Raw genomic sequence first — 27320 nt, 5'->3', positions numbered from 1 at the left:
CCACAAAAAACCCCAAATTAGTACCCTCTGTTAGTTTCCGTTAAATTTTACTATCAAATTGTTGAGTTAAATGACACATGGTAATTAATGGATGTACTAGTTTAGAGTTTTATCCTCTATTTGTTACATATGTACTATTTTGTGATTTTTTTTATATTAATCCAATTTAAAGAAAGGTAAATTTGTCACAAATGCATCAGTTTGGAGTTTTTGGTAATAAAAAAATTAATTTGTGATAAATTTACCACATATGTACCGATTTGAAATTTTTAATGATAAAAAATTTAATTTAAAATAAATTTATCACAATATATATTAGGCCGGAGGTTTTCATTATATTAACCCTAAATATTAAATTCCGGGTTCCCCCCGGGCCCCCCTCTCTCTCTCTCTCGTGACCCTTCATTTCGCGCCACCTTCTTCGTCTCGTGTCAGTCCAACCCGTACCAATTTCTTCGCACGCACGTAAATTCGAAATCGAATTTAAAAAAAGAAAGAATTGGCGATCCTGAGGGACCCGGAAGGAAAGCCAAAGTGGCCAAAAAAAATAAATGAAAGTGAAACAAAAGAGACCGTCTCGGGTTGGCCGGATGACGCTGTACGTACGCAGATGTCTCTAAAGACCCATCTTTTCCGACCCCAAAAAAGAAAAGAAAAGAAAAGAAAAGAAAAGAAAGGCCCATCTTTAATCTTATCTTAATCGCTTCAAAAAGGCTCGGTCGCTTAGCCTTAACCTCCACTTCTTCTTTTTTTTTTTCGGGGAAATTTCAAATAAACGCAAATTCCGATTTTTCTGCCAACATCGGCCCGCCGCCACGACCAGACGTCATGGGAAGCTGCGACTGCTGCGAGCAATCAATCGTTCCGGGTGTCGTGGGGAGGTGGGCCCCCGCGCGCGATCCTCGACGTCAGTTGGGCGCTACACGTGTCGAGATCGGGGGAGACGGGCGGCCAGGTGGCTTAAGGGAGGGAGGGAGGGAGGGGGGGGGGTTTGACTTGGTGGGCCCCCCCCCCCCCCCCCCCCACATTTTCCCGGATTCCCCATAATGCCCTCGCCGTCCACCGTCGGAGAGACTTTAGCTCTACTCCTCTCTCCTTATTCAGCGACTCTTCTACACCCAAAGTGCCCGATAGAGTCCGTCCGTAATCAGTAAAAATTTCTGTTTTGAAAACCATGCCTATATATCCTATCTTTTCGCCGTAAAAATTCCGTAGTCATGCTTATCCATCTCGCCCTATTGAATTTGTCTGTATGCGGGCTCAAAGATTAAAAAGACTCTTTCACGCATCGCGATCTTTCGAAAGATAAAATTTATCATGACATATTTTTAACCAAAACGCGTCAGAGGAGCGCAGCGTTGGTCACCAGATGACAAAGCGCTCTGTCTCTTCGACGCCTACCATGGGATCTCTCGCGATGAGTTTGTCAAGAAAGCACCGCACCCGAGAACAAGTGCGGATTTCAGAGGAGTGGTTAGAACCCTCGAGAGAGCACGGGATCAACCGACGTATCGTAACGAAATTACTTTTTTCAAGCTTGTGTTTTGGCTTGTATATGTACGCAGGTTCCGCTGCTTAGATATTTCATATTTACCGGTTCGAACTAGGCAATTGTGTGGCGATAAGTTCGTCGTGACCTGACTTGTATCCCGTCAATCAGGAAACTCGACGTGGGCTCTGTTTCCCCACGATGTAAACTCTAAATTCCGATTTTCTTACTTGACTCTTTGAGCGAGATTGGAATTTAACAGTGACACGATTGATTGAAGTGAGATTCGGCTAAACTTCGTGACACGTCCTATTACACATACGTAAGTTTACTTATAGGTCAGGAAAGAAATGAATATCTATCTGTTAGGCGGAAAAATTATATATAAATATACATAAATGAATTTATTTGGTCAGGAAAGAAAAGAATATTTTTATTAGGCAAAATCGTGGGCCAAAATTTTCCCGCAAAGCCTGGGAATTCAAGTGGCTTTAGCTCCACGTCACTTTCCTTAGCGGCCTAGTCCTCCGATTTTTTCTCCCCTAAATTTTCTTTTCCATTTTATATATAAATATCACTCTGCTCCGGCGCTTCTGGCATTGTATCACTCGACACATTCGTCGCTCTCGCTCTCGCTCGCCGGTACGGTGCGTACCTCAACCGCATTCCCCTCTCTCGAATCGCCCATCTCTCCTTGATTCTTGTTCCCTCCACCAAATGTCACACCGTGGAGGAGGCGGCGGCGGCGGCGGCGGCCGCGGCCGCGGAGGAGGCAGGCGATCGGACTCTCGCGGCGATCAGCAGCCGGCCCCGTCCTTCCAGCGCGGAGGAGGAAGAGGTGGTGGAGGAGGTGGCGGTCGAGGCAGAGGCTACGCCGCCGCCGCCGCTGGCGCCGCCGGCGGTCCTGGCCACCGTCCGCCTCCACAGCCGGCTCCGGCTCCCGCTGCAGCTCCCGCTCCGGCCCCCGCTCCGGCTCCCGCTCCCGCTCCCGCTCCGTCTCCTTCTCCGGCTCGACCGGCTGTTGCCTCTTCTGGCGGAGCATCAAGTTCGGCGGCTACCCCTGTCGCGCCGGCTCCGGATGTTTCTCTGAGCGGCGAGCTCGAGCAGCGGCTCACATTGCAGGCTCCTTCGCCGCCGCCCCTCTCGTCGAAGGGGGAAAGATTTCCGCTGAGGCCCGGCTTCGGAACGCTCGGGAAAAAGTGCGTGGTTCGAGCGAACCACTTTCTAGTTCAAGTAGCGGACATGGATCTCCACCACTATGACGTAATGCATCTCCTCCTCCTTCGTCTTATTTGGTGAAAGTTTTCGTCATCTTGCTGAAACCGTCCTGTTTTTGTGCCGGTCTTGGCCATTACCAGCAGGTGTATGTGTGGGTTTCACTGCATGCTGTTTTTTTGTTTTCTGGGTCATTGTTTTGCTCTCTCTCTTTTCCTTGATGGATTCATCTGCGTAGTTGAGCTCTTGTCACGGTGTTTTTCCCCTTCATCATATGTTCCTGTCTTACGTTTCGGACATTTTGCTGGTCCTCCAAGCTCAGTCCACGGATCATGAGCCATTTCAGGATCTCTCTTTGTTTTTGTTGTCTGCTTCTTCTTCTTTTTTGTCATATCGTCTGTTTTATCTGTTTTATAGCGATTATTTGGATGATTGTTCTTTTGACTTTTACGTGATGTTTGGGATTTTTCCCCTTTACCTGTCTCTTTTTGTTTTCTTGTTGATACTTGGGGTCGGGTTGCAGAGATACTTGCCCTAGATTAGTTGACTGGTCCAGGAGCTTTCGTGGTGATCTTTCCGCCATCGTTCGACCCAGTTTTGAGTTGAAACTTTTCTTGTTAATTTTCTGATATTATCTTCTGACACTGAATTGATATTTTTTTGGAAATTATTACTAGTTAATTTTTTGGACTAGGATGTTGATCATGTTTCCTGAGCAGTGCGCTGTTCTTTGTCGTCTTGGTTTTGTTATCCAAGTTCTGCAACGCTTCTTCGAGGAATGGGAGAATTCCTATTTACATTCACTTCTCCCCCTTAATATATGTGATTCTGTTGAGCAAATTGTTTCTGGTTAGCATTTTAATTCCTCATAGCAATGTACTTTTCCTTTTGAGTGTTTGTCTATTTTGCACTCTTTCTGTATTGTGGTGTTTCATGCAGCTCATTGTTGTTTTCGTCTGATTGATGAAATAGTCCCCATTTTTGTTTCTCATTGGTTTTTATATTATGGTATTCCTCGGGTCTTAATAGCTTGACTTTGTTTCAGTTTCAGTTTGCTGACATCTTTTTTGGCATTGGTATTTAGGTATCGATTGATCCCGTGGTTGCTTCCAAGAAAATCAATAGGGAGATAATAGGTGTTCTTGTCAAACAGTATCGGGAGACTCATTTGGGTAGTAGGAGGCCGGCCTATGACGGGAGAAAGAGTCTCTACACAGCAGGACCCCTCCCTTTCAATAGCAAGGTGTTTTCTGTTAAATTGGTAGAAAATGATGAAGCTGCCGGTAGTTCTTCTCAATCGAGAAGGTAAAGCTTCCTTATTGTCTTGGCACTAAATGAGCATTTGACCACTCTTTAGTTTTTAATTTGGAGGCATCATGCAGGAAGGACCGTGAATTCAAGGTGACTATATCGCTGGTCGCTAAGCCTGATCTTTATCATCTTCAGCAGTTTATTCGGGGTAGACAATTAGATTGCCCGCAAGAGATAATACAAGTTCTTGATGTGGTCCTTAGGGCCTCTCCATCTGAAAAGTAATTTTGCGTGCAACTCATATACATTACTTCTTTAGGGTTAACTTGTGCGCACCATGTACTTTTGCTTCCTCAATCTATCCATCTGTTGACTTGCTGAATTCATCACCACAGGTATACTGTTGTTGGACGATCATTTTTCTCACCTGATTTAGGGCATAAAGGTGATCTCGGTGACGGTTTAGAATACTGGAGAGGATACTACCAGTCTCTAAGACCTACACAGTTTGGGCTCTCTCTGAATATAGGTACTTCGCTTGAGCAGCCAGTTATCTTTGCTTGTGTACATCAGCCAATTTTGCACATCTGTCTGAATGGTACTGATTCACTCTATGCGATTTTCTCGAGCTGTAGACGTGTCGGCTAGAGCTTTCTATGAGCCAATTCTTGTTACTGAGTTTATTGCAAAACACTTCAACTATCGAGATCTGTCGAGGCCATTGTCTGATCAGGACCGTATTAAGGTATGACCTTTAATATCTGCAAATGAAGCCCATATTGATTTAATTGATATCAATGCCTTTCTTTTGCTGTTCGACAGCCTTAGGGATCATTATGTAATCTTAGATAAGAGAAGTTATCAATATCTTGTCCTCTATCTTCTGGTTCGCAGAAGAGATTTCTCTTCTACTTAGGCAAAAGCCCGTCTATAATGTATTTCAAGTATGGAATATATGCAGCTAATTCAGTTGATTAAGTCATTTGATGCTTGGATTAACATATGTTTGGTGGGGTTCGAGCAATTTGTTACAAGTATCTTTTTCATTATTCGTAATTATGCAAACTTTATTTGTTGAAATCGTAAACAAGAACAGTTTTGAGAACCTGTGAATGCATCTGCATTGTGTCGAGGGACAAAAGCAAAAGGAAGAAGTACATATCTGTGAAATCTGCGGGAACTGAAATGGTATTTGTTTTCTTCATATTTTTCCCTGTATGTGTGGGTTTCTGTCGGTGAGTATGTGTGTTTCAGGTGGAGGCAGAGGGGTATTTCTGTTTAATTTCTCTTTGGATGGTTATTTGGTGATGGTTTTTTCTTATGCGAGTTACGAAAATCTCTCCCATTTAGACATTGACCTTGCCCTTTTTGGGATCTTAGGTGAAGAAGGCTTTGAGAGGAATTAGGGTTGAAATCACTCATACAGGATATCGGAGATCTTACAAGATAACTGGATTGTCAAATAAGCCAATGAGCCAAACAACGTGAGGACTCTTTTTGCATTGCTCTGTCTGGTTCTATCCTAGTTTATAATGCATGTATGGTAGCTCACAGTTTATTTTGCATTTGGGAAAGAAGATTATATCTTGAAGACTCTGTCGTTTACATTTTGTGTGACATTGATATATCTGGAGCAAAACATGATAACCTGAGATATTTATCTGCCTCTCTTGCGGCAAAAATTGCTGTGCTGGAATGCTTCATATGTATTGACAAAAATAGTCTCCATGTTGGATGGGTTACCATTAAGTTATATGTTTCCAACAAAGTAAATGTTCTTTGAACAACTCCCCCATTGTCATATTGTCGACAGCCTTTTTTTTATGAAAGTTTCTTTTCAGGAAAACTTTGATGTGACTTGTCAAGTAAAAAAGAAAAGAAGGAAACATTGATGTGAGATGATGGCTCATAAGAACTGTTTTGACTTGTTTTACTTTTGAGATAGTAAGGACTTTTTGCCCGTGGTGCGGTACTTCTTTTCATTTTTTTAAGTTTTAAGCAAAATGTCTACACTTGGTATCCTATTGACATGACTATTGTAACATTATGACAATCCTCCCTGAATCTAGTACATGCTCTTGTACTCTTCTGTGATAAATGTGACCTTGAGGGACTGTAACCTATCTTCTTGATTCTCATAGTAATCTTTGTGCTTTACAAAATGTTCATGATGTGTATTTGGTCAATCAGGTTTATGCTTGATGACGGCAAAACAGAGAAATTTGTTGTCAAATACTTCCGGGAGAAATACAATATAGTTTTGCAATATGGATCGTTGCCCACACTACTAGCTGGAAGTGACACCAAACCTGTCCTCTTACCTATGGAGGTTTTGTTTGATGATTTTCAGATTCTCTCGTAGAAGTCTGCTTTATTTAGCTCTGGTCATGAAAGGTCTCACTTTTCTGTTTACAGATTTGTAGTATTGTTGCTGGGCAGAGGTACACTAAGAGATTGAATGAACGGCAAGTAACTGCTCTGTTGAGAGCGACCTGCCAACGCCCTTATGACAGGGAAAAGAGTATCAGGGCGGTAGGAATTGTTGGCTGGCTTCATTTGTACATCCTTTTGATAAGGTTCTTCTATTCAGTGCAATTTCCAGGCTAAGCCACCCCATGCTTGTGCAGATGGTTGATGGGAATAAGTATGACGAAGAACTCCTTCTAACAAAAGAATTTGGAATGTCGGTGAGAAATGAACTTGCTTCCATTGAGGCTCGTGTTTTGCCACCACCAATGGTAAGCTGTTGTACCTTTTAGTTGCATTCTATTTCTTCCAGTTTCATCAGCTGATATTTGCCGTTGTTGCAGCTTAAATATCATGAAAGTGGTCGAGATGCAATGGTTGGTCCGTCGATGGGACAGTGGAATATGATTAACAAGGTAAGCTACCATCTATTATCAATTAACAATCATCATCTGATGCGCAATCAATACATCGCTGCAGTGATGGTTTGTGAAGAAAAATTCGAAAAACAAACATCGCATTGTTATCTTTAGTTGTTACTGTAACATTTTGAGCATGATTAATTCTTCTTTTTGCTATTTCTCTACAGAAAATGATCAATGGAGGTAGAGTGGATACCTGGATGTGTGTAAACTTCTCGAGGAGGTGGAATGGAAATGTGACTTATCAGTTTTGTGACGAATTGGTCCAGATGTGTAGTAGTAAAGGGATGGTAGGTATCTACTGACAGAGCACTGTCATGTGATGGAATATTCTTTTTCTTTTTTATCCTTTTCTAGTGATGTTATGAGATACAAATTATTTGCACCTTAACAAATTTTAATCTCCTTGCAGGCTTTTAACCCGCAACCAGTACTCCCTATACGTGATGGTCAACCCCACCAGATTGAAAGAGTCCTTGCGGATATTAATAGAGAATCTCGGGCAAAACTTGCAAACATGAATCTACCTCGAAAAGAACTTCAGCTGTTGATAATTATCTTGCCAGACATGACTGGATCTTATGGTAAGTTATCCTTTAGTTGTCATCTTTAGAGCTCTTAGGGAGTTGGAACTTTCCCTTTTCTAATGACCATTTCCTTTACAGGGAAGATTAAAAGAATATGTGAAACTGAACTGGGAATTGTCTCACAGTGTTGCCAACCTAGACAAGCTGCAAAAATGAGCAAGCAATATTGTGAAAATCTTGCACTGAAAATTAATGTCAAGGTTGGAAGGTTCTTTTCTGCATGAATTTTCTATTTCTTTGATTATGATTATTGATCATTCTGCTTGATGGTCTTAGGTCGGTGGAAGGAATACGGTTCTGAATGACGCCATCCTGAGAAGAATCCCTCTCGTCACTGATATGCCAACCATTATCTTTGGGGCAGACGTAACACACCCACAACCTGGAGATGATACTAATCCTTCCATAGCAGCGGTATGCCTTTTTCCCTATTCTGTTGTCATTTTTTATTTTGAAGTGTATAAACAATTAATGGTATTGATATGACCAGGTGGTAGCTTCCATGGACTGGCCAGAGGTGACGAAATATAGAGGCCTTGTGTCTGCACAGACTCACAGACAAGAAATCATTAACGATTTGTACATAGCCAAACAGACTCCAGAGGGGAAAGCTGGAGGAATGATCAGGTAGGATGCCGTTTGTTTCTGTGGCGCCTATCATTAATATATTATGTTTATGCTTTCCCCCAACTCACTTTCACGTTCTCTTGCAGGGAATTGCTTATTGCCTTCAGAAGAGCTACTGGGCAAAAACCTTATAGGATAATATTTTACAGGTGATGTACTTTATCGTTGTGCTAAAGTAGATAGCTTGCTTTGTCGTTGCTATTAAAGTTTGATTATCACTGCAGGGATGGGGTCAGTGAAGGTCAATTCTCTCAAGTTCTTCTCTATGAAATGGATGCGATTCGCAAGGTACTTTAGTGGGGAATCAGTCCATAGAATATTTGCTATCATCTTTCTTTAAGTAGATATAAGAGTCATTTTTCCTGTTATAACTTGAGTTGGTATTACCGTAGGCTTGTGCCTCACTTGAAGAGGGTTATCTACCACCAGTTACCTTCGTTGTGGTGCAAAAGAGGCACCACACGCGCCTCTTTCCTGAGAATTATAACAGACGCGATTCAATGGACAGGAGCGGCAATATATTACCTGGTACCATAACCTCTTCGATTTTCTTGTTAATTTACTGAAGTGAGTCAGCTTTTCAAGTACTTAAATTATTGCTATGTTTGATTAGGTACTGTTGTTGATACTCGCATCTGCCACCCTACTGAATTCGATTTTTACCTCAATAGCCATGCTGGAATTCAGGTGACACCCATCTCCTTTATGTTAGGCAAAATGCACCAATATATGTTACCGTTGAACTTTCTTTTTGTTATGTAAATACCGTGTCTAAACATGCGTTCATATGATGTAGGGTACTAGTAGGCCATCGCACTACCATGTATTATTTGATGAGAACAAGTTCAATGCTGATGCTCTCCAAACCCTCACTAACAATTTGTGTTACACGTAAGAATTATTGTGCTGTCTATTTAATCGATTCCGCTCATTGCCTAGAGAAAAGGTTTATTTGGTATGATATCTTTGTTGTTATATTTGAACTCTGCAGATATGCTCGATGCACACGCTCAGTCTCTATAGGTTAGGCCAAGATCAGTTATTTTCACCATTGTCCTTTTTTCTTTAAAAAGTCCCTGTTGGATTTTTTACTCTTCGCTGATATTTTGTTCATTCTGCAGTGCCTCCTGCTTATTATGCGCATTTAGCGGCGTTTCGAGCGAGGTATTACATAGAGGGGGACGGATCAGATACTGGGTCATCGGTAGGAGGAAGGGGCACTACTGTCGAGATCCGAGCACTTCCTTTGATCAAAGACAATGTCAAAGATGTGATGTTCTATTGCTGATGCGTTGGGCACCAAGGAGGGGACTTACTATTTTACTGGAAATAGACTCGGCACTTGCTCACTTCACAAGACATACATTTTGGGTTTTTGGTTCATGTGAAAACAAACGTTAGACTCAGTTGACTGGGGAGACATCTTAGGCAATTGACTGGTTTTGTGTTGACTTGCTCACTTCACAAGACATACATTTTGGGTTTTTGTTTCCTTACCAAAAAAAACGTTAGACCCAGTTGACTGGTGAGGCATCTTAGGCAATTGACTGGTTTTGTGTTGGACACCTCTTGATGTTTGGTTATCGTTTTTGGTGCGGATGTTTGATATTGAAAGTGCCTCACATGCGCCCGATGAGGTTTTACTGGTTTGTGCAGAAGAAAGCTGCATGTGGAACAGAGTTTTTACATATGCAGTCGGAGATGTTTCTAAATGAAAATCGAAATGGCGATCGATCTTTTTGCTCCGTGGCATGTGGAACTGATGACAAATTTCATTAATTGGTTATTCTCTCTGGCATTCTTACTTTATGATTTGAAAGATGTGCCATATGTTTGGATTTCAAATTAGTTGTCATTGGCATTATGGGGTTGAGGGTGGTGAAGAAAGATGATGTTTAAAACTCTACTAAGCTTTCCTTCCAGATAGGGAATGCAATCGATGCAATCGGATAACATTTTAGTTTGAGAAGCCCAATCCTCGCATCCGGTACAATTGCCGACGCTTCCCGAAAGTCACATTAGATATAATCAACATTAATTTAACAAGCCTAGTTGAAAGGAGAAAAAATTACAATAATTCTCGAGCGAAAAATAAAGATAAATATACAGGAAGAAGGTGTCCCCTGCCGTTGGCTGCATGGTGGCACCGGAGAAACAAGAGGGCTGTTTCCGTACCCGAAAGGAAAGGTGCATAGGAACACCGAGGGATGTTTTCCTAGTGCAAATGCTAACAAAGCCTAATAATACTACCGAGCAAGGATACGGTGATAAAACAGACTCTCAATCCCCATTGAATGAATTCAAAAGGTGCAACCCTGTCCGAACCACTGCCACGACTCGTTTGCCCCACATGGAAGTACTCTCCTTGGTCCTTGCCATTGGTCGTGGTTGTGGAGACGTTGACCGAGAGGGAACCTGGGAAGAATTATTCATGCAAAAGATGGAAAATTTACTGTTTGGTGAAAGGATGGAATCACTTGTTCAACTTGTGAAAACCCAGCTGGCGAGAAGAAAGATGATGGACGACCTCATCCTAATTAGATTCTTGCTCAGTCTCAATTTGGGACGAAGAGAAAGCAACTTACAGTCGTAGTTAGTCCATCCAAGCCGCTGACCAGCCAGGTCATACACGACGATTTTGTTTCTCAGAACAATATCTGTAGAATAAGGCAGTAATCTCGATTGCTTTAGAGGTAGAGAATCCAAGTATGCACATCCATCTTGATCCACATTTACTACGTCAAAACATGATGTGAAGAACGCAAAAGAGTGTCTTTTCTTGAGGTCCCCCCAAAAATAAAGAATGAGAACTAGCTTTGGCCCTAAAATAGAAAAGACCAGTCTATAATGTTTCCAGTTCTCACAATTCACTAAGCATAAACAAAAATCAAACTGAAAGAGTAATGCTTCATAAATCTTTTTCCCTGAGCTATACTAATAGGAAGTTGCAAAAACTGAAAATGCCAAGCTTATTGAGGCACGCACGGGGAACACAATAATCATTCTTTAGGAAACTGTCAACTTCATATGGATGAATTGATCCATCTGATTGGGTCACCTTTGATTCATGTGAGGGGGGAATCACATAACAAGATATTAGAATATTTGTTGAAAAACATTAAAAACGGCATAGGCTGGGACACGCGCAAATGCAAGTTGTTTGAGTTGAGAGCAATAAAAAGTTAAATTCAACTTATACAAGAGTGTTCAAGCCAGAAAAAGGGGGGCAAGAGGGATGAAACATACACCAGAGGGTCTCACCTCCTAATATTGTTCTAGCTTGGCCCTGAGCCTTTGTCAAGCCCATACACCAGAATGTAGCACCATCCTGTGAGGACAATATTCACAACATCTGTCAGCATAGTGCATACTAAGTCAGCCACCTAACAGCCCATGTCACTGAGCAAAATTAAGTAGCTCCTATGACTAGATCAGATGCAGCTTCACAGGAAGAGAACAGACAAGCAAATGTACAGACTTGTAAGTTTTAATTGACAGCATTCAACAGTTTCTTCCAGAGAAATCTACTATGAACTCGACTAGCCAAAAGAATCTGATAGTGTAGCAGCAGCAAGACAAGAACAAGAAACCTATTGACGCAACAACAATCCAGAATCACAGTCCTCAACATAAAGCAACATAAACTGAATTATTGCAAATCACAATCCAATTACTAGTCAAATCCCAGCAAATTTAAGTTGCAGATTGTCAGCAACTGAAATAAATCGTGAATTTTGACCAAAAAATAAAAGAAATAAATTATGAATGTTTTGAAGAGTCTAAATAGATAGAACCATGACTTCATATCATTTTTAACCGCTTACAAAAGAATTTTGCTGCACAAGATACTCCTGAGGGCTTAATATCATTGAGGCTCCGCCTTCAAAATCAAAACTAACTTGAGGGAATGTGTCAACGACACTGCACATGCAAAAGCCTTTTGTCAGTAGTAGCTTTTTTAACCAGTGGGACTTCATATAAATGAATGGAGAGACCATTTAGGAAAGACTGACTCGGAGGTAGTCAAAAAACAGTGATTTCCCTCGTTCATAAGCATGCGTGCAGTTTGAGAAACACTGTTTGCAATCTGTATGAAACAAATAACAAACTGGTAAAGAAATGGTGTTTGGCCTGCAACCTTAGTCCAACTTCTTCGGAACTTTTGTTAACTCCTGGTGGACAATTAACTTTCTAACCTAGTCATCCCATTTTAAGCATGTGCAAGCAATAGTATTTTCTTCCAAAACTTACAGCATTGATGAGTGTATCATAAGCTTCCTCAACAAGGTATGCCAAAGTTGTTCCTGTGTCAACTATGGTTCCTCGATCACTGAATGTTGCAAATACTGATGGATCAATGGAGAGAGGTTGACCATTCATGGAAATGCTTTGCAGATTCAAGTTATAATAAGGCCTGCAAATTGGACAAGCGGCCCAGTAAAATGAACATAGAGGCAACATGATTTGTAAATTTTTTGTACTATTAGAAGAAGTTGGAAGGTGGGATAAGACTGACTAGTGGTTGTATTAGAAGGTCGAAGCACTCAAAATTTTCATCGAGTAGAAAAATCTCCAGATTAAGGAACAGGGTTAAGACCAACAATACTTTGACATGGTACAAAAGGGATCCAAAAGGAGCTTTCCTATTATAGAAGCATTCATCAATGCCGTACTGAGTTCATCCTTGGAATGAGAATTAAAGCAAAACTTAGTTAGGATGGCAAATTTACAACATATTACATCACAATAACACAGAAACATAGGCTCCAACATCTCGGAGGCTGTGACCCATCCAGCTGGCACACTAACATATGCAGATTATAACGTGCAGAGCTACACAGTCAAGCCTTCCAAAGAGAAGAGAAAACATAACACGTATATCAGCTTCATTTAAAACTCTTAGAACTATGCGCAACATTCTTTCATTTTCACCATAAACTTACTGTGAAGGCACGAGTGGGGTGTAGACAACATTTGGATCCAGAATTTCACCAAGAACTAGTGTACCCCCACCATCACCATCTCCTCTCAAGCAGTGTGAGAATGCTCGGGGAGCTACTCCGAGTAAAGCCAGTTGAGAGACAACAGATGTTTCCTGCTGCCCAAGTCCAAAAATCCCGTCAATTGTCTTTTCTGACTCTTGCAAGTCCCCTGTTTGTGAAGTGCTACACCTGCTCAATCCACCATCAAATTAATAGAACCCCTTCAGTTTCATTAATAAGGATTGGCAAACTTACTTTTGACATGTTTACGATTTGCTTACCCAAACATAACAGCAGCTGATGAATTCACAGCAGTACTCCCTTCTATCATGTCGAACGTAAGCAAGTCCGTCACGTAATATCCGGAAGCCCTACTACCATCCTCATACGCAAGCGAGTAACTACACAAATTGCTCTGAGTGGGACATACAGAATCCGGTGTTTGAACTCCCGGACCGCATCTTTCATCCGAGCAAGAGATCGCTGAAGCTGAGGACGAGCTCCCCGGATCGAAAACATGGAGCGGCATCTATTGGGAGTCGCAGCATACCCAGTGACATTCACTCAGTTTTTTAAGAACTATAAGCATTAGAAAGTGTAGGGTTAATACACATGCAACGCTAAAATATATACATTGAGCGCATTCGTTCGAGGGCAGCCATTACAGGAGCTGCAACTGACCCACAGGAGGTCGCTTCCGGTGTCTATCTGTACATAGAACTCCCTCGGAGGAGTGCCTAATTGAATTCTCGCGTAATACAGCCTACAGAGAAGAAGCCACAATCTAAACATAATCAGCACCACGTACGAGGTCAAATCAAATGGAACGAAGAACCCAAAACCTCTCTAATCAGCACCAGCTCGACAAATTTTAGCTCCACACGGAGCATAAGCTGCATTCGAAGTTAGTAAACGGACATGCAAAGGACGTGCGATTTCGAAGCGGAACTTCGAAAAATGTGATTGCACGCTGAGGGTATCGAATTCGGTACCCGAGGAGGGAAGGATCGGAGTTGCCTCCGACCGGAAAATCGACGACGCCATCGAAAGTCCGCAGCATCCCCCGATGCCTCGCCCTGTCGCGATCCCTGAGCCGGCCCAGTCCGACGCTATGAGCCGGCGGGAAGGCCCTCTCCAGAGTCAGCGCCGCCGGGAAGCCGCCGGGGATCGCCGCCGCCGCCGCCGACGGCAACACCGCGAGTGCGATCAGGGCCCACGCGCCGGCGGAGGACGCGGCCATGCCCTCCCGTCCGTGTTTCGCCGTTCTGGAGAGGGAGGGAAATGAAAGCTCGAATGAATTGAATAGCGTGGAAGTTCGAAGGGTGGGACCGTGGGAGTAGTAGTCAAAAACCGAGTCTTCACGCCTCGTTAAAAGAAAGAAATAAAAATAAAAGAAGAAAGGGCCCCACTCTTCATTCATGGCATAAAATCTATCTTTTTAATTTTGGGAATAATGACAAAAATGATGCTTGAATTTTGATCGAACGCATAACGTGATATTTGAATTTTTAATTTTTTAATGTGGACCCTAAACTTCGGCATAATGTATAATGTGATCCTTGACCTTTAACATTCAATATTTTTATATTGTCCAGGAACTAGTTTGAACGTGTATCAAAAGTTCAGGGATCACATTGAGAACAAATTTAAAGTTTATGGATGATATTGCGCATTGGGCTAAAGTTCAGGAACCACATTGAACGAATTAAAAGTTCAAAGATCACGTTAAATCATTTGCATCATTTTAATATTCTAGGGTCTTATAAAGTCAACCCCCCCAGCTTTTTTGAAAAAATTTTGTTTTCCAACTTTGGAATATCTCGTGAAAAAAAAATCCTTTCGGACTTTCTCCTGTGGGATAAATCTGGCCACCAGTAGATTTTCGGGTAGACTTTTGCTTCTATGGCGCCTGATCGGTCGAATGGAGGAAAGGCGACTGCCGCAACATCAACTTAGCTTAGATTTACTAGATTTAAACAAGGCCGTGCCCCTCATTTTAATCAAAAACATATTGTTCGAGCTAGGGCTTCGTGAAATCAGATCGAGGAGAGGAGAGGAAGAGGGAGCGGGATTAGGGCATTTGATCTCGATCTGGGGCTTAGGTTCTTGAACTAAAAACAGAGCAATGCAGCCCAGTTCAGTCAACGCCGTCGACTCGATTTATTAGTTGAACAAATCACACATTTCCCCTTTTCGCATCTTAGTTTTGATTTTGACGAGTGAGTAAGTAAGTTCAATTTCGCCCAAATCCCTCAATTTGAGTGCCTCTCTCTCTCTCTCTCTCAATCTAATGGAATCAAGCCCCAAATTGAAACCCTAACATTCTCCCGTGGACGAACCGGTATCTGGCTCTCAAGAGCCCTAATCCTAAAGCCCCAGATCAAGCTTCTTTCCCTTTATATTTGATTTTGAAGCCCTAACTTGACGATGTTGTTTTCATTAGAAGAGGGGATGGCATTGTTTTTGTTTGGGGTTTTTGCCGTGTTGACCATATCGTTCTCTATTTATAAGATCGGAGACCATTTAAGTAAAGTCTAACGGTGGCCATATTTGTCTCTCGCATGAAAGTTGTGGCCTTTTTACGAGACATTTGATAATTGAGGACAAATTTGCCTCGAGAGTAAAAGTTAAAGCCACTTGTGAAATACTTGAAAATTGAGAATAAATTTGCCGACAGCCAAAAATTGTGGCCCTTTTTCGGGAAAAAACCCTTTAAAGAGACAAAAAGTGAGAGATGACTCGTTCATAGAAACAATTTTTTGTGACGTATCGGGATTGATTTTTCATTTTTAACCTTTTACTTAGTTAAAAATTTTACCACTAGCGTATTTTCACCTTTTTTTTTACCCCTTTTGAGATGAGACACTAAAAATTTTCACGAAGGATATATGTTGAAACGTTTATTAAACGTATAGTATTTTCGTATTTTAAAATGTTAATGATATTTTAAATTTTGATAGGAACTTTCGCGTTGTATCTTAAATTAGATGTTAGCCATGATGCTGTACCGTTCTAAAAATCTCGTACTTGTTAAGCAATGAAAATTTACCGTCGTGAGTGCATTATTTTTCTTATGTTGTTTGTACTTAATGTTGTGAAAATTCAAGCGCTTTTTATCGGCTATGCTCGACAAATATCGTGAAAGCACTCTTTTACCCGCATTTTTTTCTATGAAAAAGCTGAAAAATTGCATATGAATCATTTCTTAAAATCACCGAATTGAATTGCCACATTGTAGATGTACACTGAACAATACATGAATGGGTTAGTGTTACATCTAACTTAACTGCTCCAAGGAACCCAACTTATTCCAGAGCAACAATTTTTTTATTTGACAAAATAAATTTGATTTTCCACAAAATCAAGAATTGTCATAATTCGAAACGCCAGAACTACAGCTGGGCCAACACAAGTCCGTCATAGACGAATCGCGTGGCTTTTTCCCAAGAAGGTTCTGGCGCTCGGTGTGAAAGTCTTTCATTTGGTCGGGCCGTTTTGATGTTTGAAAAAGTTTCAGAATAATAGAAAAATGTTCCTGAGCATGTGCTAGGATTCGCTCTCCTATTTTGCCCTTGACTCAATATGAAATTCTCATTTATCGAAAAAAAAAAAATCAACGAAAGTGTCGCAATGTGCTTGACTCTATGAAGAATGTTTGCCGCATCGAAGCCTCCCAAATGAACGGCGGGAAGCGACGACGACGATAGTTCTGGATAGACTGAGTTGACCTAGGTGAGCACTGGCAATACGAGAACCCGCACTATCGATTGATTGAAATCGGAAACCAGAGAAAGAAAGAGAACTTTTAGCTTCCCTTTCATCGTGACGATCGAAAGAAATGAAGAATCCGACCTCGATCAAGCTTCGATCACAGCTGTTCTTCCCGAATCAAGCGATGAAGCTCTCTCTGTTCATTTTGATCTGTATTGTCACTGGAACTCTACCATGACGAGAAGAATGCCAAATCTGCCGCCCAAGAAGAGATTACGGCTTGAAGGTGAGGTCCCGGAGGCGTCATCGCCGGTGATCGGCACTGTTGAAGGAGGATCAAGTGGGCGCAAAGCACTTCAGGTGATGGGCTTGGATTCTGGGCCGCGACCGAAACCAATTAGACCTGGGACTTGCTATTCAATTGGATTGGCGTCCGTCATGAAGCTTTTGGGTTTGGCTCATGGCTGAACAGGGCCGAACCCCAATGCACTTTGGCACTTGGCTCACTTCACCCGATCTACATGCGCCCCGACGTGAGAACAAAGTTCTTTGAACTCATTTGTATTTTGCCTTCTCTCGATGAGGTTTGCTTGATGGTGCCAGAAGAAAGCTGCACGTCCAAGAATTGTACGTATGCAGTCGATCATGTTCCTAAGTGGAAATGAAGGTATGAATGGATCCTTTTGCTTCACAAAATGTGGAGTTGACGACGAATTGCATATCTTTGGATGCTTCGTATGATTGAAATAAGTGCATCAAATTTCATTTCGATTTCGGTGTCATTGGCATTGTGGTGGGGTTGAGGAGGGCGGCGAGGACGGTCTATCGAGCTTCCCTTTGGATAGGAATGTAATCGACGTCTTCGCCTTAAAAAACACAAATGGACATCCCTATGTCACGACAAGGGTGAAGATGCTTGTAACAATAGTTGCGATTTCTTCGTATCGACTCGGTCCAACTTCACCTGCGTCGAATTAGCGCAGGAGAACGCGATTGGACTAATTCGGGCTAGTAAAACCCACGTACAGGCAGCATAGAGACATTATTGATTAATTACTTGCGGTGGAGGTTTGGTATGTTCGGACGTAACAACAGTTACACAAGTCCCTTTTGAAACCAGAACAGCATCTGCTAACAAAAGGGATCTAAATCCCAACAAAAAAGACCTCGCACGGCACAACTCCACACGACCCACCACGTGGTCCATTTCGCTCTCTCAATTTCTTTCCCTTTTATACGTCTCTACTCAGGCGCTCTCTTTTTCCTAGTTGCATCTCTCGTACACGCATTGCTTTCGGTCTCGGTCTCGCACGGTCGCTTCGCTCTTCAATTGGATTCCCCTCTCTCGAATCGCGATCTCTCTTGATTTTCCTCAATGTCACGCCTTGGTGGTCGCCGCGCAGGAGGCAGGCGATCGGACTCGAGCCACGAGCAACTGGTCCCGTCGTTTCAGCGCGGAAGAGGTGGCGGCAGAGGCAGAGGCAGAGGCTACGCCTCCGCGATTAGATTTCCGCCGAGACCTTTGGGAACGGTCGGGAAAAGGTGCTTGGTCCGAGCGAATCATTTTATAGTTGAAGTAGAGGACAAGGATTTTCACCACCATGACGTAATGCGTCTCCTCCATTTTTTAACTGAATTTTTTTTTCATCTTTGCTCATATCCGGTTTTGGTCATAACAGTGTGTATGTGTGTGTGGGTTATGCTGAATATTGAACAAACACAACACCAGCACGTGAAGTAGTTTTTGAAGTAGTCAAATTTCAGTTTTACATGTCTTCAATAATGTAGTAGTGGAGTCCTAGTTTGTAGGGGTTTGTTTCTACACGTTTTAGTTAGTGGGATATGTTAGTGGGTCTTTGTTATTGTTATCCTGTTGTTATTTTCTTGCTGAGTAGTTTTCAATGTCATGCCTATTCAATAGGCTCGTGATCTGTTGAGTAATAGTACGAGAGTTTTTCAGCAGCAATTTTTTGTGTGTGTCCTCTTTTACTTTTTGCTCTCTTTAGAGGTTATTGAACCATACTTGCCGCTTGTTCTTTTTCAACAATCTGGTATCAGAGCCAGGTTCTGGGTATTTCGTGAGCATCTCTATTGCCAAGATGGGTGATCTTCAAGTCGTTGGCGGAATCAAGAAGCTCAGCAACCAAAACTACAATTCTTGGTCTACCTGCATGATGTCTTATATGCAGGGCCAAGATTTGTGGGAGGTTGTCAATGGAAACGATGTGAGACAACCGGAGGCTGAAGATGCGAATGGGACATTGCGGAAGTGGAAGATTAAAGCAGGTAAAGCCATGTTCGTTTTGAAGACGACAGTTGAAGAGGATGTGCCGGAGCATATCCGAGATGCGGAAACTCCCAAAGAAGCTTGGGATACGTTCGCCAAGCTGTTCTCTAAGAAGAACGATACGAAGCTCCAACTCTTAGAAAGTGAGTTGTTGTCGATGGCGCAACGCGACATGACGGTCACTCAGTACTTCCACAAAGTGAAGACGTTATGCCGAGAGATTACTGAATTGGATCCGGAGGCTCCGATTGGCGATACCAGGATGAAGCGGATCATCATCCATGGCTTGAAGCCAGAATTCAGGAGTTTTGTTGCTGCCATACAAGGATGGCAAACTCAAATCGTCGCTTGTCGAATTCGAAAATTTGCTAGCTGGTCAAGAAGCATTAGCCAAGCAAATGGGAGGAGTCTCATTGAAGAATGGAGAAGAGGCACTCTATGCCAACAAAGGCAAGTGGAATTTCAAGCGGCATGCCCACGGTGGATCCAAAAAGAACGATGACAAGGCGAGAAGTCATCAAGATGAAGGGAGCGTTCGTGCATGGAAAGGTTCTAAGAACCACGGCAATGGCCAAAAGTTTGAAGGGAAGTGCTACAACTGCAATAAAAAAGGTCATATGGCGAAAGATTGCTGGTCAAAAAAGAAGGCCATCGAGAGTAACGCTGCTACTTCAAAAAACGAAGACGAATGGGATGCTGAGGCTTTCTTTGCTGTAGATAAGGAGGAGCTAGCCCTTACTGCAACAACATTCAATCAAATCGATTATGAGAATGATTGGATTGTTGACTCGGGCTGCTCAAACCATATGACCGGCGATAAAGAAAAGTTGCAGAACTTGTCGGAGTACAAGGGAAGTCGGGTGGTGGTGACGGCGAATAACTCAAAGTTACCGATAGCCCACATCGGTAATACGACCGTCTCTCCCCAATGTAGCGATGCCGAGGTGCCACTCCAAAACGTCTATCATGTTCCAGGTATGAGAAAAAATCTTCTCTCGGTAGCACAATTAACATCTTCTGGCCATTTTGTTCTGTTTGGTCCACAAGATGTGAAGATATATCGAGACCTTGAGATTACGAAGAGCCGCAATGAAGGGACGAAGAATGGAGTCCGTCTACGTAATGTCTGCGGAAACCGCATATGTAGACAAGACGAGAAGGAATGAGACGACAAACTTATGGCACATGCGACTAAGTCACGTTAGCTATTCCAAGCTAGATGTGATGATGAAGAAGTCGATGTTGAAGGGACTTCCACAACTTGAAGTGAGAACAGACACTGTATATACAGGCTGTCAGTATGGAAAAGCGCACCAGTTGCAGTATGAAGAGTCTAAATTTAAAGCGAAAGAACCATTAGAGTTAATACACTATGATGTGTTTGGACCAATTAAGCAAGCCTCCGTTGGTGGGATGAAGTATATGGTGACCTTCATTGATGACTTCTCGAGGTACGTGTGGGTTTACTTTATGAAGGAAAAATCTGAAACTCTTTCAAAATTCATAGAGTTCAAGAAGGTAGCGGAAGCGGAGGTTGGTAAAAGAGTCCGTTGTCTACGCACCGACAATGGGGGAGAGTACATCTCAAATGAGTTCACAGATTTCCTTCAGGAGTGCAGAATACGCCATCAGTTCACATGTGCTAGCACTCCGCAGCAAAACGGGGTGTCAGAAAGGAAAAACAGGCATCTGGCAGAAGTATGTCGAAGTATGCTTCATTCAAAGAATGTTCCGGGACGGTTTTGGGCGGAAGCTATGAAGACTGCGGCCTTCGTGACCAATAGGCTTCCTCAACAAAGGTTATGCTTTCGTTCACCCTTTGAAAAAATATGGAACACGAAGCCTGCTGTTGGTCATTTTCGAGTTTTTGGATGCGTGTGCTATGTATTTGTACCTGACCAGTTACGTAGCAAGATGGAGAAAAAGGCTGTTAGGTGTATCTTTGTAGGATACGACAGTCAAAGAAAAGGGTGGCGATGTTGCGATCCAACAACCGGGAAATGCTACACATCTCGGAATGTGGTGTTTGATGAAGCTTCCTCATGGTGGTCCTCGAACAAGGAAGTACTACCGGACTCGGATGTTTTTAAGGAAATGTTAGAAATTTCTCAATTCCAGTTGAGTTCAAGTGAAATAGAGGTTGCAGACGACGATGTAAATGTTGAAGAAGGCATAGCTCAAAATCCTTGGCAAACAGGTGTATACCAAAGACCAAGCGAAGAAGATGAGCCAAGTGGATCAAGTACACCAACTGCACTTAGAAGGTCAACAAGGGCCCGAAAGCCAAATCCTAAGTATGCTAATGCCGCCATAGTAGAAGAGGCAGATGCAAAAGAGCCTGAGACATTTGAGGAAGCGTCTCAGAGTTCGGAATGGATTAAGGCTATGGAAGAGGAAATTGCTGCGTTAGAGCGAAATCAGACTTGGGAGCTCATACCAAAGCCAAGAGATGTGAAGCCTATTTCTTGCAAATGGGTGTACAAGATAAAGTGCCGCACAGATGGATCAATAAAGAGGTACAAAGCTCGTCTGGTAGCTCGAGGGTTCTCTCAACAATATGGACTAGACTATGATGAAACATTTAGTCCAGTTGCGAAGTTTACAACTGTACGAGTTCTACTGGCACTTGCAGCAAGCAAAAGTTGGAACTTGTGGCAAATGGACGTGAAAAATGCATTTTTGCATGGGGAGCTAGATCGGGAGATCTACATGAGCCAACCAATGGGCTTTCAGAATCAAGATCATCCTGAGTATGTGTGTAAGCTCCGGAAGGCTCTCTATGGGCTAAAACAAGCACCGAGGGCTTGGTATGGTAAGATTGCTGAATTTCTTACTCATAGTGGTTATTCGGTGACATGTGCGGATTCTAGCTTGTTTGTCAAAGCTAAAGGAGGGAAGCTAGCTATTTTGCTGGTGTATGTGGATGATTTAATCATCACAGGAGATTGGGAAGAAGAAATTCTCCAAACCAAGGAGAATTTGTCAGTTCGCTTTCAGATGAAAGAACTTGGACAGCTCAAACATTTTCTTGGTTTAGAGGTCGACTACACTCAAGAAGGAATATTTCTCCATCAGCAAAAGTATTCAAAAGACTTGTTGAAGAAATTTGCAATGCTTAAATGCAAGCCAATCTCGACACCGATGGAGGCAAACGTCAAAATGTGTGCTCATGAAGGGAAAGATTTAGAAGATGCTACCATGTATCGGCAGTTGGTGGGTAGTCTTATCTACTTAACTTTAACAAGACCGGATGTTTCTTTTGCAGTTGGTGTGATGAGTCGCTACATGCAAAATCCAAAGAAGACTCATTTGGAATCAGTTCGTCGAATCTTGAGATATGTGAAGAGTACGCTTGGCTATGGTATTATGTACAAGAAAGGTGGAGATTGTAGACTAGTTGGCTACTGTGATGCCGACTATGCAGGTGACCATGATTCCCGGCGTTCAACTACTTGGTATGTCTTCATGCTTGGGTCCGGAGCAATTTCTTGGTGTAGTAAAAGACAACCAACGGTGTCTTTGTCAACCACGGAAGCAGAATACCGAGCAGCAGCGATGGCAGCTCAAGAAAGCACTTGGCTTAAGCAGTTATTGAAAGACTTGCATCAACCAACAGAGTATGGTGTCTCTTTGTACTGCGACAACTCGTCGGCAATACGTTTGGTGGAGAATCCAGTTTTTCACGCAAGAACTAAGCATGTGGAGGTGCATCATCATTTTATTAGAGAGAAAGTCTTGCAAGAAGAAATTGAGTTGGAGCATGTCAAAACAGAAAACCAAGTTGCAGATTTGTTTACAAAAAGCTTGAGTAGCAATAAGTTCGAAAGTTTCTATCATCAGCTCGGTATGGTGAAAAAAGTAGAAGCTGGTGTTGAGGGGGAGTATTGAACAAACACAACACCAGCACGTGAAGTAGTTTTTGAAGTGGTCAAATTTCAGTTTTACATATCTTCAATAATGTAGTAGTGGAGTCCTAGTTTGTAGGGGTTTGTTTCTACACGTTTTAGTTAGTGGGATATGTTAGTGGGTCTTTGTTATTGTTATCCTGTTGTTATTTTCTTGCTGAGTAGTTTTCAATGTTATGCCTATTCAATAGGCTTGTGATCTGTTGAGTAATAGTACGAGAGTTTTTCAGCAGCAATTTTTTGTGTGTGTCCTCTTCTACTTTTTGCTCTCTTTAGAGGTTATTGAACCATACTTGCCGCTTGTTCTTTTTCAACACTGAATGGTGTCTTGCTTTAGTTCGCTCGCTAGATTCTCTCTTTTCATTGCTTGGCTCCCTCTTTTATGGATTTATCTGCGTAGTTGAGCTCTTATCATGATATTTTTTCCCTTTGTTCTCGACTTCGACTTGTTCAACCTGTCTTTCATTTTTCCTTTTCTTGTCCTGGCATTACCGCTCATCTGTGCGAATGAGTTTGATTTTTGGTCTTTGTTAGTCATCTCCCCAAAGTTTAGCGGTCTATTTTCTTAAAAATATGGCTTGTATTGTTTACAAGATTACATGAAGGGCGAGTATTTTCATCGTTCACGAAAATATTTAAACATAAATTGTTATTAATAATGAAAATATTTTTTATTAACTAGTTATTCTAAGTAATATAAGCAATAATTTTTCGAAAAATATTTTTCAAATTATTTATTTTTCACGAAACAAATAGAGCCTTATTTTATAACAATCTCTTTTGACACTGCATCTCCTTCTTGATGATGAATTGTTTTTTCATATTTCTACTAGATTTTTTGAGCTAGGACCTCCTAGGTTGTTGATTATGTTTCCTGAGCAGTGTTTGGTTATCAAAGTTCTGCAATGCTTCTGCCCGCGTTCTGTGGTAGGAATGGATTCCCTTCTCCTCATTAATATTTAACTTCCTTCTGGTTAGCACTTTAATCTCTCACAGCAATGTACTTTCCCCTTCACTGTTTGTCTATTGTGCACCCTTTCTGTATTTTATTTAGATAGGCTTGTGGTGTTTCATGCGGTTCGTGTTGTTTTCGTCTGATTGATGAAATAGTCCTCGTTTTTGTTTCTCATCAGTTTTTATATTATATTATTCTTCTCGAGTCATGATTTTTTAGCTTACTAATATTACTGATATCTTAATAGCTTGACATTGCTATCTTAGGTATCTATTGATCCCGTGGTTCATAACAAGAAAACCAGTAGGGAGATATTAGGTGTTCTTGTCAAACAATACTGGGAGTCTCATTTGGGTAGGAGGAGGCCGGCCTACGACGGTAGAAAGAGTCTCTACACAGCAGGACCACTCCCCTTCAACAACAAGGTGTTTCCTGTTAAATTGGTAGAAAATGACGAAGCAGCCGGTAGTTCTTCTCAATCGAGAAGGTGAATCTTCCGTATTGTTTTGGCACTAAATAAGCATTTGACCACTCTTTAGTTTTTAATTTGGAGGCATCATGCAGGAAGGAACGTGAATTCAAGGTGACTATATCGTTGGTCGCTAGGATTGATCTTGATCATCTTCAGCAGTTTATTCAGGGTAGACAATTGGATTGCCCGCAAGAGATAATGCAAGTTCTTGGTGCGATCCTTAGAGCCTCTCCGTCTGAAAAGTAATTTCGCAGGCAATTCGTATACACTACCTTCTTTCGGGGTAGCTTGTGTTGGTTTTCTTTCGTAACATGCATAGTTAAAATTAAATATAAACGCAGCGGAAAAATATAACCATACATGTATCTCCAAAGGCGTTATTCGTGCGTTTCAATCAAAAATCGAAAGACCATAGAGGGTTAAACGGATTACCTCTCGTAGCGTGCCCAAAACGATTTCGGTTCGAATGTTCTTCAGTTCGAGCCCCACAGCCGTCGGACCTCTAGTTCAGACACACCACCAATCGCACGACGAACGTAAGGAAGAACTTGCAGATAATCACCAATAAAATTGTGCTAGCAATCTTGTTGCAACAATTCTTCGCACTCTCAATATTTCAGTCATGCACACGATCAGCAACCCTTTGTTGACCGTGTGCCATGCACATGGTCAGCGCTTGCTGGCCACGTGCATGCGACAAATTTTTTTTTATATAAATAAATATAAACATGTATATACAAATATAGAAGTGCATGATCAGCATATGTGTATTTTGTGAGCATCATATGCACACACGCCCATGACAAAAATTGAATTAAATTAAATCCCATTTAATTTAATTTGAGTCCGACTCAATTCGATTACAAACATATTTGCAATATCGTCTCTTCCGTACTACGTCATCCAAAATTGGTTATGGTGTGTGACATCCCTAGGTTCATCACTGAGCTGGTAGTAAGACTTGCACTAACACATTAGTACTCCCAAGAGAATTGATTGTCCCGATCAACCTCTAGGTCCTACAAGCCATGATTGACATCTAGCAATATGTTATGGCTACCCAGACAGTGTGAATGTTTTAAGAACATAATGAACCTGTCAGCTTTGGTTACAGTGTAATTCAATCCCTCTGCCATACTATGTCCTGATCGAATAAAGACCATGGAATATTTGTCAAGTCACCAATTCGATCATATGCACAAATCTAATTGACATGCACTTTATATGAGACATGAACAGTTCATTCTCGGTTACAACCCCGGCCAAGGATTTCAATGCAGTGTCAAGATTAGATTGCATAGGACATCATTATTGTACCTTGCATATAACAAGGAGACAGATTCCATTTTGCGCACACGTGTAATTTCGTATGTGAACGAACTATGGCCATTAAGTACAGAGACGAATCAACGAAGCGGCAATATGCGCACCTGTGAACCATAGCCATCCAACATACAAGTCAACACTGTACCTCAGGTTTAAGGATTATTTACACAAGACCGGAGCACGAACGATTAGACATTGACCACGCTAAAAGTTTTCATGTTGCTAATCGTTCTATGCATGTCATGTTCAGTGAACTTGTCTGATACAAGCACCTGTGTTCTAACTCGGGTATCGCAATATCCAATGACTCGTGACTCGTCATTCCTTTAAGTATCCAATACTTATTAGTGAAGTTACGAACACACCGGTCTCAACAGGATCATTAATATCCACTCAATGATCCATCAACCGAGAACAATTTAAAGATTCAGTCTAACTGTGAACCTGTCACACATATTCTTAACGTCTCAATAATAGGTCCAGTCACAACTGATCTTATGGAATCATTCATATATTTAAATAATTGGACAAATGAATGAATGCGTCCTTGCCATTAAATAAATAATGTAACTGAAAGAACAACTTAAATCCCTAACATGTAACTATTACATGGTAACTTTAGGGCATACATCTAACAGCTTGTGCGTACTGTGCGCTTTTGCTTCCTCTGTCAATCCATTTCTTGACTTGCTGAATTCATCACCATAAGTATACTGTTGTTGGGCGATCATTTTTCTCACCTGATTTGGGGCTTAAAGGTGAACTCGGTGACGGTTTAGAATACTGGAGAGGATACTACCTGTCTCTAAAACCTACACAGTCTGGGCTCTCACTCAATATTAGTACTTCGCTTGAGCAGCCAGTTGTCTTTGCTTGTGTATATCGGCCAATCTTGCATATGAGTCTGAATGGTACCAATTCACTTTATGCAATTTTCTCGAGCTGTAGACGTGTCGGCTAGAGCTTTCTATGAACCAATTCTTGTTACTGAGTTTGTTGCAAAACGCTTCAACCATCGAGATATGTTGACGCCGTTGTCTGATCAGGACCATATTACGGTATGACCTTTTATATCTGCAAATAAAGCCCATATTTATTAATGTATAATTATATGTATTATGGGGTATTTATGTAATTATATTTATATCTGTACCCTTTCTGTAATTAGTCACTCCTATAAATACATATCATACAACCCTAATTAGGGTTGAGCCACCATAAACACTTTGTCGTTATTTTCTCTCTGACTCTAAACATCAACATGGTATCAGAGCAGGAAAACGAATCGAATTCTTCAACATCTCTACCCCAAATCAACACGTCCTTTGCTCCAATTACTATCTCAACAATGTCCAATACATCTCTAAATTTTTCTTCTTCTCTACCATCTCTTTACCCACCTTCTTTTTTTGTTAATCCCAATTTCCCATCGCCTCCCGATACTATTGCGCCCACTTTCCCCTCTTCTTCACTCTTCACTGCTACTCTGATCTCTGCTGCTACTCAAATTACGGCTGTGCAATCATCCTCGCCGTCGCTTGTTCTTCCCAACATCACAAGTCTCATCTCCATCAAACTCGATGTAGACAATTATCTTTTGTGGAAATCTCAGTTTGAATCTATTT

The 27320-nt window shown here is 41.8% G+C and overlaps 3 protein-coding genes across 5 annotated transcripts; 2 read left to right on the top strand and 1 right to left on the bottom strand.

The window, feature by feature from the left end:
- The first annotated feature begins 2073 nt into the window (after window positions 1–2073).
- Window positions 2074–9803, top strand: LOC130134479 (protein argonaute 5). The gene is made up of 22 exons (XM_056309114.1): window positions 2074–2752; window positions 3789–4009; window positions 4087–4236; window positions 4351–4484; window positions 4591–4700; window positions 5336–5439; window positions 6146–6284; window positions 6371–6487; window positions 6583–6693; window positions 6766–6837; window positions 7011–7133; window positions 7256–7427; window positions 7509–7630; window positions 7707–7844; window positions 7921–8057; window positions 8144–8206; window positions 8282–8345; window positions 8450–8585; window positions 8671–8744; window positions 8854–8948; window positions 9049–9080; window positions 9179–9803. Exons 1-22 carry the CDS (start codon window positions 2207–2209, stop codon window positions 9343–9345), a joined length of 3027 nt encoding a protein of 1008 aa, XP_056165089.1. The 5' UTR covers window positions 2074–2206; the 3' UTR covers window positions 9346–9803.
- Window positions 9804–10060: 257 nt separating this feature from the next.
- LOC115687446 (aspartic proteinase 36) lies at window positions 10061–14354 on the bottom strand. Of its 3 annotated transcripts, none has more exons than XM_030613026.2 (10): window positions 14032–14353; window positions 13673–13802; window positions 13321–13568; window positions 13001–13228; window positions 12309–12471; window positions 12071–12144; window positions 11882–11978; window positions 11319–11385; window positions 10643–10714; window positions 10061–10472 (listed from the first exon to the last, which is right to left on the bottom strand). In XM_030613026.2, exons 1-10 carry the CDS (start codon window positions 14277–14279, stop codon window positions 10285–10287), a joined length of 1515 nt encoding a protein of 504 aa, XP_030468886.2. In that variant the 5' UTR covers window positions 14280–14353; the 3' UTR covers window positions 10061–10284. The 3 variants fall into 3 exon arrangements, with proteins under 3 accessions (XP_030468886.2, XP_056165092.1, XP_056165091.1); XM_056309117.1 differs by having other exon boundaries at window positions 13673–13932; window positions 14032–14156; XM_056309116.1 differs by lacking the exons at window positions 11882–11978; window positions 12071–12144 and having other exon boundaries at window positions 14032–14354.
- Window positions 14355–16984: 2630 nt separating this feature from the next.
- Window positions 16985–24656, top strand: LOC130137685 (protein argonaute 1-like). The gene is made up of 5 exons (XM_056309607.1): window positions 16985–17110; window positions 17354–17417; window positions 18154–18356; window positions 24164–24384; window positions 24462–24656. The coding sequence occupies exons 1-5, from the start codon at window positions 16985–16987 to the stop codon at window positions 24613–24615; spliced, it is 768 nt and encodes a 255-aa protein (XP_056165582.1). The 3' UTR covers window positions 24616–24656.
- The last annotated feature ends 2664 nt before the right edge of the window (window positions 24657–27320 follow it).

Source organism: Syzygium oleosum, unplaced genomic scaffold (assembly GCF_021117445.2).
Source record: "Syzygium oleosum isolate NSW1041296 unplaced genomic scaffold, Sole_v2.1 Sole_v2.03, whole genome shotgun sequence".
NCBI lineage: Eukaryota > Viridiplantae > Streptophyta > Magnoliopsida > Myrtales > Myrtaceae > Syzygium > Syzygium oleosum.
This window is presented reverse-complemented; position numbering and strand designations above follow the sequence as displayed.